This window comes from Onychomys torridus, chromosome 18 (assembly GCF_903995425.1).
Source record: "Onychomys torridus chromosome 18, mOncTor1.1, whole genome shotgun sequence".
Classification (NCBI taxonomy): Eukaryota; Metazoa; Chordata; class Mammalia; order Rodentia; family Cricetidae; genus Onychomys; species Onychomys torridus.
In genome coordinates this window covers 29,183,108-29,199,369 of record NC_050460.1, presented here as the reverse complement: position 1 = coordinate 29,199,369, position 16,262 = coordinate 29,183,108, and the positions used below count along the sequence as shown (strand labels likewise).

At 47.5% G+C, this 16,262-nt stretch overlaps 2 protein-coding genes and 1 non-coding gene across 3 annotated transcripts; 2 read left to right on the top strand and 1 right to left on the bottom strand.

Annotated features, from left to right (window-relative positions):
- Positions 1-729: 729 nt before the first annotated feature.
- Positions 730-5,852, bottom strand: Imp4 (IMP U3 small nucleolar ribonucleoprotein 4). The gene is made up of 9 exons (XM_036168189.1): positions 5,409-5,852; positions 5,171-5,279; positions 3,238-3,321; positions 2,723-2,832; positions 2,517-2,649; positions 2,289-2,443; positions 2,111-2,205; positions 1,942-2,015; positions 730-1,845 (listed from the first exon to the last, which is right to left on the bottom strand). The coding sequence occupies exons 1-9, from the start codon at positions 5,409-5,411 to the stop codon at positions 1,733-1,735; spliced, it is 876 nt and encodes a 291-aa protein (XP_036024082.1). The 5' UTR covers positions 5,412-5,852; the 3' UTR covers positions 730-1,732.
- Positions 5,642-9,516, top strand: Ccdc115 (coiled-coil domain containing 115). Its single transcript, XM_036168190.1, has 5 exons — positions 5,642-6,118; positions 6,201-6,304; positions 6,389-6,471; positions 7,215-7,346; positions 8,956-9,516. Exons 1-5 carry the CDS (start codon positions 6,008-6,010, stop codon positions 9,066-9,068), a joined length of 543 nt encoding a protein of 180 aa, XP_036024083.1. The 5' UTR covers positions 5,642-6,007; the 3' UTR covers positions 9,069-9,516.
- Positions 9,517-11,054: 1,538 nt separating this feature from the next.
- Trnae-uuc lies at positions 11,055-11,126 on the top strand. The gene has a single exon. It is a non-coding gene; the product is annotated as a tRNA-Glu (tRNA).
- The last annotated feature ends 5,136 nt before the right edge of the window (positions 11,127-16,262 follow it).

The window sequence follows — 16,262 nt, the reverse complement described above, 5'->3', positions numbered from 1 at the left end:
GGCAGGCAGATCTCTCAGCTGTAAGCCAGCCTGGTCTACAGAGCAAGTTCCAAGATAGCCAGGGCTGCACAGAGAAACCCTGTCTTGAAAACCAAAAGGAAAGGAAAAAAAAAAGTACACTAGATGCTCTTTCAAAAAGACCAAGGTTCAATTTCCAGCATCCATATGGTGGCTCAAAATTAACTCTAGACCCAGGGGATCCTACACCCTCTTCTGACAGCCTTAGGTACCAGGCATGCAAGTAGTACACAGGCATATATGCAGGCAAAATACTCTTACACATAAAATAAAATTTTTTTTAAAAAGTAAAAAAAAAAAAAGACACCCTAATTCTTAGAATCTGTAACTATGAGTCCATTTGAAAGAAGGGTCTCTGCGGATATAATTAAGTTCAGAATGGTGTAAAGAAGGAGATGATCCCAGACCATGGGCTGTAAACACCGTGACAAAGGTCATTCTAAGAGAAACCCTGAAGAAATTTGGTCGACAGAGGTGTGGAAGATAGAGGCTAGCACTCACGTGCTGTAGTCAACAATAAGGAATGCCAAGGGCTGCTGGCAACCACCACAAGCCACAGAGCAAACAGATCCCCACCCCAACACACTCAGCCTTAGTGTAAACACCCTGACCTTGTACCATGACTTTTAAAACTAACAAATTTCTGTTAAATTAACCTGGTCCATAGTAATTCCTTATGGCAGTTTTAAGAAATAAACACAGGACAACACATGATTTTACTTGTTTTAAAAAATTTCAAGAACACACACACAGGTTCATTCTTCAACACTGGAGCAAGCCATGGCAGAATTCCAGAGGCCTTGCAGAGGGAACTAGATTCGTGAGTTGTATTGGTGGTCTCATCTCAAACTTTCCAGAACACTGGCCTCCGTGGGTCCTATGTTTCCCTTTCAACTATTCTTACTGGACCCCGAGACCTTCGCCTATGTCATCCAGATGGCTTCTGTTATCTGACATTATCACTCAGTTTTCATGATTCTATGCAGACATCTGCCTTATCCTATGTCTTGACAGGCTTCCTCAGAGGCCTCCTAACTGCATAATCATCTCACCACCAATTCTCTCTGTAAACTCTAGGGCATTTGCTGGGCCTCGACAAGCACTCTACATAAACCCAGGGATGTGGATACAGAGAGGGCATAAGTTGGGAGAGGCTGGGGCACCCCCCTGTGTGCTGTTGGGTAGGCCCATCCACAAGAGTTAGAGGAATGGTAGGCAGGCTGTTGGCATCACCATGTCTTCTGTGAAAAGGGAGGATGCACCTGCTTGGTAGAGGGACCCCATTGAACTGACAAGTTAGGCTGGCACTCGAATAGGGTCAGCTTGCTGCTGGTGAAAAAGACTTATCTTAAACGGCGAAATAAGTGTTCACAGGGCCCAACTCCTGAGGAGACAACCATTCACTTCCCAGTGGGGAATCTGTAGCACCATCCCCAGCCTGAGAGGGACTTTCTACTCCACATAAAACTAGGCCCGAGGACACTCCACTCATTAGGTAGGTCTTCAGACCACAGACACTCCGTGGGCATCTTTCAGGTCTGGCCTGAAAGAGCACAGGCCCACTCTGACCAGTTAGAAGCAGTTGGGTAGCATGATGACAGAGGGTTTATTTAGATCCTTCCAGTCCCCACTTGGGATTAGTCAATCTGTCTGTGACAAGGCCCTGCCCCAAGAGTCCAAGTGTGCATCCTACTGGCCAGTAGCAGCTCACAGCTCACTCAGTGCTCAGGAAGACCCTCTTACGAGCAGTGTTGGTATAGGGGTGCCAGCGCCACTCTACGTCTGCTGTGGCCTCTTGCTCCAGTGTGCCCAGGCGAATCATGTATACTAGGGTCAGGGGAAAAAGACGTCATCCCATGTACGATCAAGCCCCTCCTCCAGCCCCCACCCCGCCCCCAGCATAAACTAAAGCCCCAAACTCACACTTCAGCTCGAATCGAGGCCCGACCTCAGTCAACTCCACGTTGCGGTGGTCTGTCTTCTTGTAGACATGGTGCCTGGAGAGAAAGGAAGCAGAGACAGGAATGTGGGTCAGCCAAAAGGCCACAAAGGTCTTGATGCCCCCCCTCCCCAATTCAGCCCAGAGACCCACCGGAATGAAATGTAGTCATCCTGGTTTGCAAAGGTGATGACCCGATGGCTGTCGTCTTTCGGCACAGGGAACAGGTAACGGAGGATATCAGACACCTGGGACAGGAAAGGAGAATCCCAAGTGGCTGGCCCGATCCTTACTGCCCCTGCCCTGCCCCCCAACAGGTTCCCATACTTACCCGCTTGCCCAACCGTGAGGTAAAGCCATGAGTGATGAGGTGAGGCTTAGCCTCTGACATGGTGCCCAGGTCAGGGATGTCATGCCGCATAACCACATTGCACAGGGTGAAGTAAGCAGTAGGACCAAAGGGCAGATGGCTGACAATGAGCCCCACTGTAGGCGATAGGCTGTCAGACACTCTGCCATGAGAACAGCCCAAGCTCCCTTTCCCTCTGGCAGCCCTTACCAGGTGTGCCTCGATGCTCATGGACAACCAACAGGTCAGTGACCCCATTAGCTTTACAAGCTCGCACCAGAGCGCCAACCTCATGCCGACCTCGGTTCATGCGCTGGGCACCTGGAAACACCAGCTTCAGTTCCTGCCCATGGACCAATGTCAAATTAGAATTGAGGCCACTGGCCCCAGGCATTCCCTCTTCCCCGTCCCGGTACCTTTGCAAACATCTTTAGGCGAGAACTGGGGTCTCGGGAGGTCGTGATCATGATTTTAGGATCTTCAACGCCAGCCCATCGATATTCATCATCTACGTGGCTGGTCACACCTGTTAGGAGAACAAGAGACAAGGAAAAATGCTGAGTCTACTCAAGAACCTTCACTGATGGAAATGCACCTCTAGTGGCCAGGGCAGTTACCATTGGTTACTAAGCACAACATAGTCTATGGTACAAAACTCTGAACTGGTTAAAAAAGAGGTGAGAGACTCCTTTCCTCACAGTAAACATCTATCATTTCTGTGATTCCTTTCCTGCTTATTAGATAATGCAATGAATGAGACATCTGGGTACCAGTGCCAAGGACAGGGCTCTGCTCAGCAGGCATTCCAGTGAGAGAGTAAAAGCATTCACTTAGGGAGAGCTCCTGTGAAGCTGGGCACGGAAGAGGACAGCAGCTCAGCGAGCAGAGGAGCTGCTTCAGTATGGAAGAGGGCTGCACAGCACAGTTTTACCTTCCCCGCCAGCATCGTCAAACTCCAGGGACCCCTGCAAGGCTAGAGCCTCCCGGCGTAGCTCAGTGGGAATCAGCTGGTTTTCTGCAAGGAAAAGACAGGGGCAGAGTGAGACACAAGCAGGGTCCCATCAATTCATACGACACAAACCTGATGGAAAAGCACTGTACTTCTTTCTTAACAGAGTCAGGGCAGAAATATAAGAGAAAGAGAAGTAATAAACCAGCTACTTTACTTATTTCATAAATAAGCATTGCTTTAGCTTCTAACTTGAGATTATAGGGGCGCCACAACACCCAGTTACCAACTTCTTTTCACCTAATTGGCAACTTATGGCACCTGGGGAGCTCATTTTCTAAAACACTTTATCATTTCCAATATGGACTATTTTTATAACCAGACAAAAACTTAATGAAGTTTTGGTAACTCAATGGTGGGCAGTTTGCTTGCAAGTCTAAGACCCTGGTGCTAAGAAACACTACAAAAACAAAAGTTGCCTTTTTGAAATAAACAGGTGTGGTGGCCCATGCCTTTGATCCCAGGGCTTAGGAGGCAGAGGTAGATGGATCTCTATGAGCCTGAAGCTAGCCTGGTCTACAAAGTCAGCCAAGGCTACAAAGTAAGACCCTGCCTCTAAAACAATAATAGCAAAACAATATAAAAAGAACATTGCTAGTCTTGATGCACTGAACACTTCAAGGTGAGTGGCCTCAGCTGGTTGTGGGTCAGAGATTTCTTCTGTGGACTAAAGTGGGGTAGCGAGGGGCTAAGCTGTGGTGTGTCCACTCTGGAAAGTAAAACACACTTGAGCACGCCATCCACAGGCCCAGTTCTGTTCTCCAGCACGTGGGGGTAGAAGGCGGGGTCTCAGCAGCAGCACACTCTAGCGACCAATTGAAAATAAGCTCCTATCTGCCACAGGAAACGGACTATCCTCCGGGATACTCACAAGGAATGTCTAGCCATACCTTTCAGATCTTAGAAACAATACTGAGCACCCCCACCCAAATAAATAAAGCATCCAAACACATACACTAATAGAACATAAATGGTTCCTTTTCATGCAATATTCAATATAGTGATCATTATAAATGCTAACATATCAATCTTTGTGTGTGTGTGTGTGTTTCCATGTGGGTACTAGGAAATGAATTTGGGTCCTCTGTAAGAGCAGTAAGTGCTCTTAACCCTTGAGTCATCTTTACAGTCACCTTTTTTTTTTTTAAGTTATGAAGATGGGTCACAGACACTTAACATGTTTATACTGCCCAAGCTGATCTGGAACTCATGCGGCCAGAGCAAGCCTTGAACTTATGATCTGCTTGCCTCCAACTCCCCAGTTTGGGATTAGAGGCATAGGCTATCAGGCCCAGTTTAGTCAGGCTGGAGGCACAATCCAGAGCCCCCTTCATGTTAGGCAAGCAGTCTAACAACTAAGGTGAAATCCCAGCCCTAACATTATGCTTCTTAACTCAAACTTTACTTAACACATATATACTTTATAGTCATAAATCTTAGGAACTGCAAAATGAAAATTTAGTCAGAGGTACCAGAGGTGATATATTATCAGATAGACATCAAGCTCTTTAGATACAGAAATAACAAAACAGAGATAAATATGACATTTCCAATTAAGCTTTGTGATACAGGAACTTCATTTAACGAGACAAATGGAAGTGTGGACCAAAGAAAGGCAAAGTTTTAAACTTCGGTAAGCAAAACTAACAATCAGCCTGTAAACATACAGGACTGAGCACAAAGAGCCATACCACCATCTGGTGGGACCATTCAGAAACCAGTGAGAGGTCCTACCTAACAGGCAAAGAGCGGAACGATGTCCAGCCACACTAATACACGAGTTCAAACGCGTTTACACCACGGTATGGTATGCTCTAGTAAGGACTAGTACCCCACCAGACCAGAGAGGCATTACCTTCAAGAGCACGCTTGACTCGCTCCTTCTTCTCCTGAACCGATCGCTGCGCATCCTCCCGGGCCTTGCGGTACAGGTACTCGCGGCGCAGGCGAGCCTCCCGACGGAGCTAGGGAACAGACAGGGTCGCTATCTACTTCCGACCACCGAGGACCACAACCCAGCAACCCGGCCAGCCCTCCATTAGTCCCCGTTCCCTCGTCCCCGTCAAGCTAAAACGCGAACTCTAACATCCTACCATGCTGAACGCCGCTCCCACACGCGCCTGGACTCTTTAGGAGCCGCCGGCACCGCGCAGCGCTCACTTCCGCCCTCAACCAAGATGGCCTCGAGAGGCTTCTTCACTCGACTCGACTGCCGTCCAGAGTGCCCCATGTTAAGATGGCGAATGGCGTCGCAAGGCTATTGGCCAGCCAGGCAGCCAACCAAGCACCTGGATGCGGGAGGTCACGTGGTTTAAGACAGCTCAGATGAATGAGTCCGCCCGCGGCTGCACCAGTCCGTGAGCTGTTCAAACAGCCGGCTTCCGAAGCATGGAAGCGGAAAACGAGATGGACGACTTCCTGGAGCTAAGCTTAAGGCCCGACTGTTCATCCGATTCAGGAAATGTCCCACACTTCAAGCGCTAGCCGGCGCCCTGGTGCCAGGAGTGCCCCGGCCGTTGATACGGGTCACCCGGATGTCGTAGCCTTTGACTTCCGGGCCACGACTAGGACCGCCCCCTAAAGGCGGGTCTCAGGCGCCGATTGGCTGTCACACACACACATGCGCTAGCGGTGGTTAGGCGGCTTGGGAGGCGGTGGCTTAGATCCTCCGCGTCCCTACAGCGGCTGGGCCATGGCGGTCTCGGCCCTGCGAGAGGAGTTGGACTCGATGTACCTGCAGCTGCTCAGCGACCTGGAGGAACTGGAGGCGAAGCGGGCGGCGTTGAACGCCCGGGTGGAGGAGGTGGACCGCGGGGACTGGAGGGAGGGACAGATGGCGGGCCCGGGGAGGGAAGCCGAGTCTAGAGCCTCTCCTGTCTCCCCAGGGATGGTTCTCGCTCGCCAAGGCTCGCTATGCCATGGGCGCCAAGTCCGTAGGGCCCCTGCAGTATGCCTCGTGTATGGAGCCTCAGATCTGCGTGCGCGCCAGGTGAGGTGCCCTCCGTGTAGACTGGGGTGGGCAGGGCGTAGGCCTGCGTGGCCAGAGGTCCATCCATCTTCCTCTCTCCTCCAGCGAGGGCCAGGATGGACCCCAGACCTTCAGGGTGATCAAAGCTGATGCGCAGACCCCCGAGGAAGTGGGACCCAGCGAGGCATGTGAGTTCGCTTTCCTCCTGTCAGCTCTTAATGCTAAAGGCAAAACTCAGGCTTGCTTTATTTGGGATCTGGTTAATGGAGCGCACCTAAGCTGGAGACATCGGGATGTCTTAGGAGGACGGCTTTTCCTTATACTTTGATAGGAGGTTATAGGTGGGCCGTTTTATAGTGGGATGGGTTTTGCAGTCAAAGGAAGGGCCATCAGCTGAGTGGAAAATGTGCATCTCTGTATCTAAGTGTTCCTTGGAAATAAACCTCTAATCCTAGTTAATCATTCCTGAGACAAAGAATGGGGAATTTCAGGGTCTTCCAGAACATTTAGGGAAGAGGGACAGGGTCGGTCTGTGATCTTGTTACCAGCAGACAGAATCATCCCTTCTGGAAGTCAGTAGACACAGAGTCACCTGGATTACAAAAGCAAAGGTAGTACTATTTCTAAACACACAAAAAGGTTGGGGGAAATTTCTTTTTCTTTTTGTCTTTTTTGGTTTTTCAAGACAAGGTTTCTCTGTGTAACAACCCTAGCTGTCCAGGAACTTACTCTGTAAACCAGGCTGTCCTTGAACTCACAGAGATCCACCTGCCTCTGCCTCCCGAGTGCTTGGATTAAAGGCGTGCACCACCGCACTAGGCTTGTTGGGGGAAATTTCTAACCTTCAGTGTTTTCCAGAACCGTGAACTTAAGATTAATAAACTCACTGTGGTCGTGAAGACTGTATGGCCTTTAACCTTTCTTTCTCCAGCTCTGCGCAGGCGTAAGGGCCCTACCAAGACCCAAGTGTCAGGGACCTCTGTGGTCCCTCAAGATCCCTTGAACTGGTTTGGAATCTTAGTTCCTCACAGTCTTCGGCAGGCCCAGGCCAGCTTCCGGGATGGTGAGTGGACTGGGTTGGCTTTGTAGCCATGTACTGAATTCCAGCCCTTTATCTACAGGGAGCACTTGAACACTGCTAACACCATGTGAGGACTGTGCAGGTTTTCACTGCAGCAAACTGTTGCATGTCTGCTGGGGGTTTCCCCAAAAGCATTCACTGGCTGTCCTTAGCATTGTAGGTTCCTGTTTGTTAACTGCTAAGGCATATAATAGCAGCAGGGATAAAATAGAATGTTTATTCTGTATAGGAGAAAGACAGTGTATAAATAGATAGGCAACAAAGAGACTTTTATTGTAGTTCCAGGCTCTGAAACTCATGGAAAAAGCAAGATGGGAGGGTGTGGGCTGGGGAGCTGGTTTATGAAAATGGGACAAGAAAGGCCTCTCCGAGGAGATGAAGAGCTTTGTGAGTGATCTGGAGGAACTATGTTCTAGCTAAGGGGACCAACTAGCTCTAGCTGGTCTAGTTACTAGGGCAGAAGCCCTGGGGAGGGGAGGGGGGTATGTGGACAACCGCCGCCACCCCCACCCCCCCCCCCCAGCAGAAGAGGCCAGAGGGCTGGAGTAGAGTCAGCAGAGCAGGAAACCAGGAACTGGGGCTAGGGAGCCAGGCTCTAGTGAGGTTCCGTGGGTGGATCCGGAATCAGTAGGATGAACAGAGTAACAAGAATCCTTGGGATGCTGAGTGGGGACAGACTGGAGAGCAAAGAGCAGGCAGGTACCAGGATTGAGCAGCCGTGGGATGTAGGGAGAGGCATTGGAAGGGAGGTAAACAGTGGGAACTTGCACATGTTTGAGAGTAGAAACGCCAGTGTGTGCTGACAGCGTAAATGCAAGAGTAAAGGAAGAGGAGAGTCCTCAGAACTCTGGGAGGTCAGAGCTGTTTCACCTGTGGTGATGGGCAGCCTACCAGGCAGCAGCTGAGAGAAAGCTGAGTGGCAGTTGTGTGTGGGTTCTTGTGGTTCGGCACCAGTGTCTGTACTCAAGAGAGATTGGGAATTACAGCGTGGAGTGCTGGGGTTTACTTTCCCAAGTTGTTGACAACGATGCACAAAAAAAATTGAGTTGAGGGCTAGTGGGTACCCAAGAAGAGACTGCAGGCCAGGACCCACAGACTGGGGTATCCTAGAATCTAAGAATTTTGAAGAAGCGTTCCCTGGAGGGTTGGGGACATGCGTCTGCAATCCTGCTGCCCTGGAGGGTAAAGACAGGACTGCCTGGCCTGCTGGATCAGGTAGAGGAGTAGAGAGCAGAGGTGGGTGTAGCCTAGAGGTGGATTAAGAGAGTGGTTCATGCTCAGGTGGAGGGGGAGCAGCTCAGAACAGTGAGGGTTTGTAGGACCGAGGAAATGAGACCATGAGGTTTGTGTGGTCTGTGAGGTGCTCATTCCTGGCAAGCACAGTGAATCAAGGGAGGTTTTTTGTTTTTGAGGAGATTATGGTTTAGCACAGGTGAGGTGCTAAGGAGGTGAGGGTATGGGCCAAGTGATATCATAGCTGGAACATTTAGACTATTGTAGAGGCCAGAGGGCTGATTCGCCTGTGGTCCCTGAGGTGGGGATGGGTAGGTCCATGTGTCATACCATCGTGACATTCTTCTTCTCTCCCCAGGCCTTCAGCTGGCTGCAGATATAGCCAACCTCCAGACTCGAATCGACTGGGGTCGGGGTCAACTCCGGGGCCTCCAGAAAAAACTGAAGGAGTTGGCCCCTGGGCCTGCCTGATCTGAATCTACTTTCGAGGCATTCAGCATAGCCATCTGGGTCACTGCCTTATTCAGGCCATCTTTCATAACAGCCCCATCTCAGCTAATGCCCTCCTTGAAATGTCCTTAGTCTGCATTGTCTCCAGCCTTGTGAATTAGGAAGCTGAGTTATGAAGTTTGATGAGGCAAGCTGAGCTGTGTTGAAAGCAGCTTGTATGAAACCTCTTCTAGGTGCATGTTCTCATAGGGCTTCCCTCTTTGTAGGCAAGTTAGTGAACAAATGAGGAACCTCGTCAGAGCCGGCATGCAGGGTGCAGGGAAGAAAAGGAGTCTGCAGACTTAGGCCAGGTCAGGACAATCCAGTCAATAAAAATACCTCTACCTGGGCATGTAGTGCATGCTTATAGTCCCAGCAACTCTAGAGGCTGAGGCAGGAGGATCACTTAAGCCCTGGAGTTAAGAGTTCTTTAAAATAATGTAAGAATACACACACACACACACACACACACACACACACACACACACACATATACATATATATACCAGAGCAGACTGTCAGGTAGGAGGGATATTCTATTATAAAAGGGAAAAAACACTTGGACATTCTCTCGAGGAACTTGAAGGACTTCCCACTTTGTTTATAGAAGTGTAGCCCAGCCTCTGCTTCCTGAACTTGTTTTCCTGCGTCTGGGAACTGTGGCCTGCTGCACTTTTCTACTGAGCTAACTTTTGAGCAGTGTCTGGAGACTTGTTGTGTTTGAGGAGGGGATGTAAATATTTCTTCCTGATTTAATTTTCCTTATATTGGTTTTTCTACTTCTTATTATAAAAATACGTAACACTGTACAGAAAAATTGAATAAAGTGAAAGGTAGGGTAATGTCACCAAGCGCTTTCATTTCTTAAGTCAAGTTTATTTCATTTGTGTGTATGGGTGTTTTGCCAGCATGTATGTCTGTGCACCATGTGGTTGCCTCATGCCCTCGGACCAGAAGAGGACAATAGATCTCCTGGAGCTTGAGTTACAGATGGTTGTGAGCTGCTTTATGGGTGGTAGGAAATCCTGAGTCCTCTTGAAGAGCAGCCACAGAGTGCCCTTAACCACTAAGCCATCACTCCAGACTCTCTTAAATCAATCATAATTTATATGATTTTTGGATCTGGGATTGTGTTAATGAAATAATAAAGGAATCATAATTTACTGTGGTTTCAGCTGGGTGGTTCAGTGAATCGTGTGCATAGCTTTTCTATCAAAGTTCATGCTGTAAATGTTTCTGGCTGAGTATCTGAAAATTATTCATAAGGTTGTTATCAACTTTTAATGATAAAGAGCAAAAAGACTAACAGCAAATTACAAGCCTATGTGAGATGGATGGTACCCACTCCCCTTCCAGATTCTCTGGTACCTGTATGCTTGGGGCTATTGCAACTAAAGAGAAAAATGGTCCTCTGCCCTTCGTTTTGTTTTTAATTTGAGAAGGACAGTGTGTAAACCAGGAGGGGTGTGACCTTACAAGAACCGAACAGTGTTTGCCTTCCGAGTTTTGGAAGCATTAAAGACATCCACCATCACGCCAGTCGGCGGAGTTTCTTAACAATAAAGCGACATCTCCGCGTGCAGAGGACAGAACACAGTTGTGATGGCCGCAAATTCTTCCTGCGGGAGGACCTCTCGTGAAAAGCTGATCACGCCAATGTCCACAGGATTGAGTCTAGCTCGAGCCCACAAAGGCGTTCACCGCGGGCCTGGGCTTCGGCTGTGCCGGGCTCCGGTAAGCGCCACACTGCTGCTAGAGGGTGACAACAGCTCAGCAAACTGCTGTGGCTGCCGACTTCCGCCCCATTTCCATTCACAGCGAGGTTCCATCCTTCCGGCCACCAGACTGGGGCAGCCGCCGGATCCCGAGGAAGTGAAGACACTGAAAAATCGAGGGGGTGGAGTTTGGGCAAACGTCTCTGCTGACGTAGATGACATAGCAGACAAAACAGAGACACCTGCCGTCAGCTCCCATATGGTCTAGCGGTTAGGATTCCTGGTTTTCACCCAGGCGGCCCGGGTTCGACTCCCGGTATGGGAACAATCTGACATTTTATTTTGTCTCTTATCACTCCTAACACCCCGCACCACAGTAGCGGAGTCAACTCCAGTCCAGAAAACTGTGTGCTCTGTGAGCTCATCTGTCTCCGAATTGACTTCAGCCTTCATCACGGCACTAACTGCTTATATCAGCTATTCACATCTGCTACTATCATTCCAGATGCGAAACTATAGATATTGAAGTTAAAAGTAATGTTTAGTTTTTTTCAAAATAACATTGTGGGTTGTGGATACGGAGGTTCCTTCTGCCGGCCCCTTCCCGGATTTCCTGGCCTTGAGTAGAAGGAAAATACGGGGTAGAAAGACTAAAACGGAGATCTGGGGACTGAGGGAAAGCAGGGAGGGGAGAGGAGCAGACGCGGCATCCTCCAGCAAGAAGCGCTCACTGCGCGGGGCTGGGAGCAGCAACTGCAAGCTAGCGTCTTCCTGGATGAGTTTTGACTGTCTTATCCGTCTGTCGGCCAGTGTTCCTGCTTTCTCACCTGAGTGTGCTGGGCTTGGTTCCTCCCTCCAGTATGGAACTGACTCCAGACGTCTCCATCGGAGACGGGATCTCTGGATGCATCCTAGCCCGGCCTCTAACTCACCGTCCTTTTGTCTTGTTTCCTGATTACAGCTGTGCACCACCGCGCTGGGCTCCTGTGACCATCACTGGGTCTACACACGCACGGAGGGCCAGACCGACCAACACTCGGTCAGAGAAGGACCTCCTCAAATTCCTACCGGTTTTCCTTTGTTAATCCGGGAAGGTTTAATGCGGAGTTGAGGTGATCTGCTCCCGGGCACTGGAGATGGAGCTCTCTCTCTGTCTGCACTTAACTTCCATGTGTGAGTTTGCCTCTTTTCCACTGCGCCCGCCTGGACGGTCCCTGGGCCCTGGGCCCTCTTCTTGGGCTCATCTTCTTAACAATCCATTCCCAAGATGGTACCCACTCGTTGCCCTTCAAGCGTGACTTTGCCACTGTCCCAATCAACGTCCCATTGAAGTCTGCGACTCCTTTGAGACTTGCTCGAACTGCCTGCTTGGCCCGACGGTGGCATTTCAAGCCTCTCGCCTGGCTTGCCTTGCCTTTGGAAGCAGCATCGGCTCCCTCCACACCGTCCCACCGCACCCCCCCCCCCACCTCCCTCCGGGGAGCCTCTGGCTCAAGCTGTTTTGGAACCAGTGTCTCTGTGTCACCTGAGTTTCCTATGCAGCTCTCAGGTGTCCTTTGCGCGCTTCCTCTCTTCCTGTGCTTGGAATATAGACTTTTTCTGACACTGACTCTGTCCTTCAGGACCTGTAGGCAGCTTCTACTTCCCATCTACTCTTATTGGGGTCTGAAGCCGGTGGGCAGATAAAACTCTGGAGCCGCCTATCTGCCTTTAGCTGCTCTAGGACCTAAAGCGTCAAAGGCTTAGGGGTGTTGTTGATGCTGTAAACACACTGAGTTCCGGCTTGGTAGTGTGATGGAGATCAGAGTTCCTGGCCCATCCGATCCTAGCTATCCGATCTCTTCTGCACATGTGTTTGTGGGTTGGTTGTTTTTCTCCTCTTTCCGTCAGGTCAAGTTCAAAGCCATGTATAGGTTTCAGCACTCCAGGCCCTTTGTGAACACACAAGACTGTACTGTGTGTACTTGGTTGTCACAATCATCAGGCCTCACAAGAGCCCTGTCAAGACAAGAATCCCTTGTCTCTCAGCCACTCTAGCCAGTTTTCACGGGGCAACTCCTGTCTTCACCTCTCATATGCTGACTTAGGTAGGATGCCATGTCTACCTAGCGGTTATGTGGGTGCTGGGGACCCACACTCTGCTCCTAGTGCATAATTAATATCACTTCTGATATCATCTCCCCGGCCCTCCCCTCATAGCGATTCATTTTTTTTTAAAAAATTATTTCCATTTTCTTCTCTCTGTCTGTCTCTGTCTCTGTCTCTGTGTGTGTCTGTCTCTATCTCCTGTATGTGTGTGTGTCTGTCTCTCTGTCTCTCTGTCTCTGTGTGCAAGTGCGTGTGAGCGTGCACACACGCACGCACGCACGCGCGCGCACGCTTGCCATGTACACGCAGGTGCCCTCAGAGGCGTTCCAGGCAGTTGTCATCCGCCTGAGGAGGGTACTAGGAAGCAAATGCAGGTGCTCTGGAAGAGCAGTACACACTCTTAACCACTGAGCCATCCCTCCAGCCCTGCAGAGCGATTCTTACTGCAGTATTTACTGGGTGTAAAAGGCATGTTTGGAGCCAGATTAGAGTTGTGTTTTCTTGTTGCATCCATTGAAGTTATTTACTGTAGATTACCCTTATTTCCAAATTGAATACATTCTTTCTTTAAAAAAAAATCTTGTATTTATTTCCTTATTTATTCATTCTCTCAAAAATGCCATACGTGTATAAAATATATGGTAATCATACCTGCCCCCTGCTCCCTCTACTGCCCTGGGGGCCTTCCCCAACGTATCTCCCTCCCAACTTTGTGTGCTCCTTTCTGCTTTGTTGTATGCATACAGAAATCAATCCATTTCTTTGAGATTTTCCAGTTTAGTGGAATATAGATGTTTATACAGTTATGATTTTCTGAGTTTTATTGACATGTATTGCAATATTTCCCTTTTCTAATTTTGTTGATTTGAGTCTTCCTCTTTCTTTTTGGTTATTTTGGCAAAGAACTGTCCATTTCATTGATTATCTATGTCTTGTGGCTTATTGTTTCATTTCTACTTCATTAATGTCTGCCCTGAATTAATTATTTTTCCTCATCTACTGCTTTTAAGTCTGGATGAATTTCTACATGCATATATGACTTTTGACAATTAAACCACGATTAAATAAATGATTTAAACAGATCTATAACAATGTATTTGGAGCAACAATTTTTTTTAAACGCCACCTTAAAAAATACTGGACCAGAGAGATTCACTGGCCTTCAAAGGAGAATCAAATTATTCTATAAAACAGAAAAGGAAGGAGTTCTTCCAGTCTTCTGTATGAAGCCAGTATCTCCCTGATACCAAAACCAAATAAGGAAAATTATGAATAAAATTGCATGTCAGTTTTCCTGATGAATAGAGATATAAAGTCTCAAAAAAAAAAAAACCCACTTAGAAACCTAATTCAAATAACATCAAAAAGATTATTCATCATGATCCAATTGACTTCATTGCAAACATGCCCAGATGATTCAACATACTTATATCAATAAGTGTAATTCATATATATAGTCAAGGACAGGAATCACATGATCATTTCAGTAGACACAGTAAAGGCCTTTTACAAAATTTAACATTCCTTCATGATGAAAATCATGGGGAGCCTGTGCCTGTGACTCAGTTGGGTGATGAGGTCAGTCGCTAACTCTTAAACATACAATAAAGCCCTTTTGCTGTTTTTAGCCAGTTAAGGTGACTCATATATTTAATCCTAGCACTCAGGAGACAGAGGCAAGTAGATTTCTATGAGTTCAGGCCATCCTGGTTTCCTTTTTTTTTTTTTTTTTTGACAGGGGGTGAGAGTGTGTGTTGAGGGGAAAGACAAAAAACATTTCAATTAATTCTACTTTTCTTTTCTTATTTCTTCCTTCCTTCCTTCCTTTCTTTCTTTTATTTTGTTTTTTCAAGACAGTTTATCTGTAGCTCTGGCTGTCCAGGAACTCGATCAGTAGACCAGGCTGGCCTCAAACTCGGAGATTCACCTGCCTCTGCCTCTGCCTCCCAAGTGCTGAGATTAAAGACATGGGCCAAATTCTGAATATTTAAATTTTGATTTTAAGTTAAATAGCAGGTTTAATAGATGTGGACTCAGGTGGCTGAGTCCTGAAAAATAGGAGATCACAACCTTGTTTTTTTTTTTGTTGTTGTTGTTGTTGTTGTTGTTTGTTTTTTGGTTTTTTGGTTTTTTTTTTTTAAAGTCTCCCAGGCATGGTGGCACATGTCTTTAATTCTAGCACTCGGGAGGCAGAGGATGGAGGATCTCTGTGAGTTCCTGGACAGCCAGGGCTACAAAGAAAAACCCTGTCTCCAAAACAAACAAAAACAAAAATCCATCCTTCAGATAGAAAAACAATTAAAATTTATTTGGAGAACAAAGGACCAAGAATATCCAAAACAACCCTGAACAAAAAGAATACTGCAGGAGGTGTCATACCTGATTTCAAACTATACCACAGAGCCATAGTCACAAAAACAGTGTGGCGCTGGCACAGAATAGATGGAATAGAATTGAGGACCCAATAATTCTACATATAATTTTACAGTCACTTGATTTTTGACAAAGATGTTAAAAATACACAATGGAGGAAAGACAACAATCTTAACAAATAGTGCTGGGAAAAATGAAATTCAACACCTAGAAGAGTTAGACTAGATCTTTATCTCTCACCCTGCTCAAAACTCAACTCTAAATGGATCAAACATAAAGCTTGATAATTTGAAACCATGTAGGAAAGTAGAGAACACACTCTGACGTATAGATAGGTACAGATTTTCTGATAAGACTTCAGCAGCCCAGGAAATAAACCCTAACAACAAATGGGACCCAGGGAACTAAAATACTTCTGTACAATAAAGGAAACTGTCAGATGATTAAAGAGGAAGCCCACTGAATGGGAGAAATTTTTTGTGAGGTATTCATCTGACAGAGATTTAGTGTTATAAGATAAAAAACAAAACAAAACTAAACTAAACATCAAGAAAACAAACTATGTAATAAAAAATGAGTGACTGTGGTGTGGATGAGGGAAGAGTCCCCAAGGTCTCATCCTCATGGAGGAGCTATTGGCTGTTGAGGGAAGGCCAGTCACTCTCCCTTGGAACATGGCCAATGGTAGGTCACCTGTGCCCATGCCTCAGTGGATGGACCCAGACCTGTGTGGATATGGGAAGCATTAGCGGGTGTGGGGGGGGTGTTAATTACAATGGAGAGAAGAAAGAGGACATGAAGATGGAATTACTGATACATAGTCATGACAAAATAAGCCAGTAAGACATGGGAATGGGAAGAGGACTTTGTAGAGGAGAAGGGAGTTTTATGGGGGCCAGAAGGAGACCATAGAGAGTGGAGGGGTGAATGTGACCACTATGCTTGGCCACAGTTTTTTTTTACTTATATTTATTATGTGTGTGAAGGTTTACAGGCCACA

Bases quoted from the DNA above. Each gene is read 5' to 3' on its own strand.
- Imp4 (XM_036168189.1), bottom strand. The intron at 2,650-2,722 runs GTACCGGGACGG...GTCCATGGGCAG, and splicing joins GCCTAAAGATGTTTGCAAAG to GAACTGAAGCTGGTGTTTCC. The intron at 2,206-2,288 runs GTAAGTATGGGA...TTCCTGTCCCAG, and splicing joins CCTCACGGTTGGGCAAGCGG to GTGTCTGATATCCTCCGTTA.
- Ccdc115 (XM_036168190.1), top strand. From the start codon at position 6,008: ATGGCGGTCTCGGCCCTGCGAGAGGAGTTGGACTCGATGTACCTGCAG. The intron at 6,119-6,200 runs GTGGACCGCGGG...CTGTCTCCCCAG, and splicing joins TGAACGCCCGGGTGGAGGAG to GGATGGTTCTCGCTCGCCAA. The intron at 6,472-7,214 runs GTGAGTTCGCTT...TTCTTTCTCCAG, and splicing joins AGTGGGACCCAGCGAGGCAT to CTCTGCGCAGGCGTAAGGGC.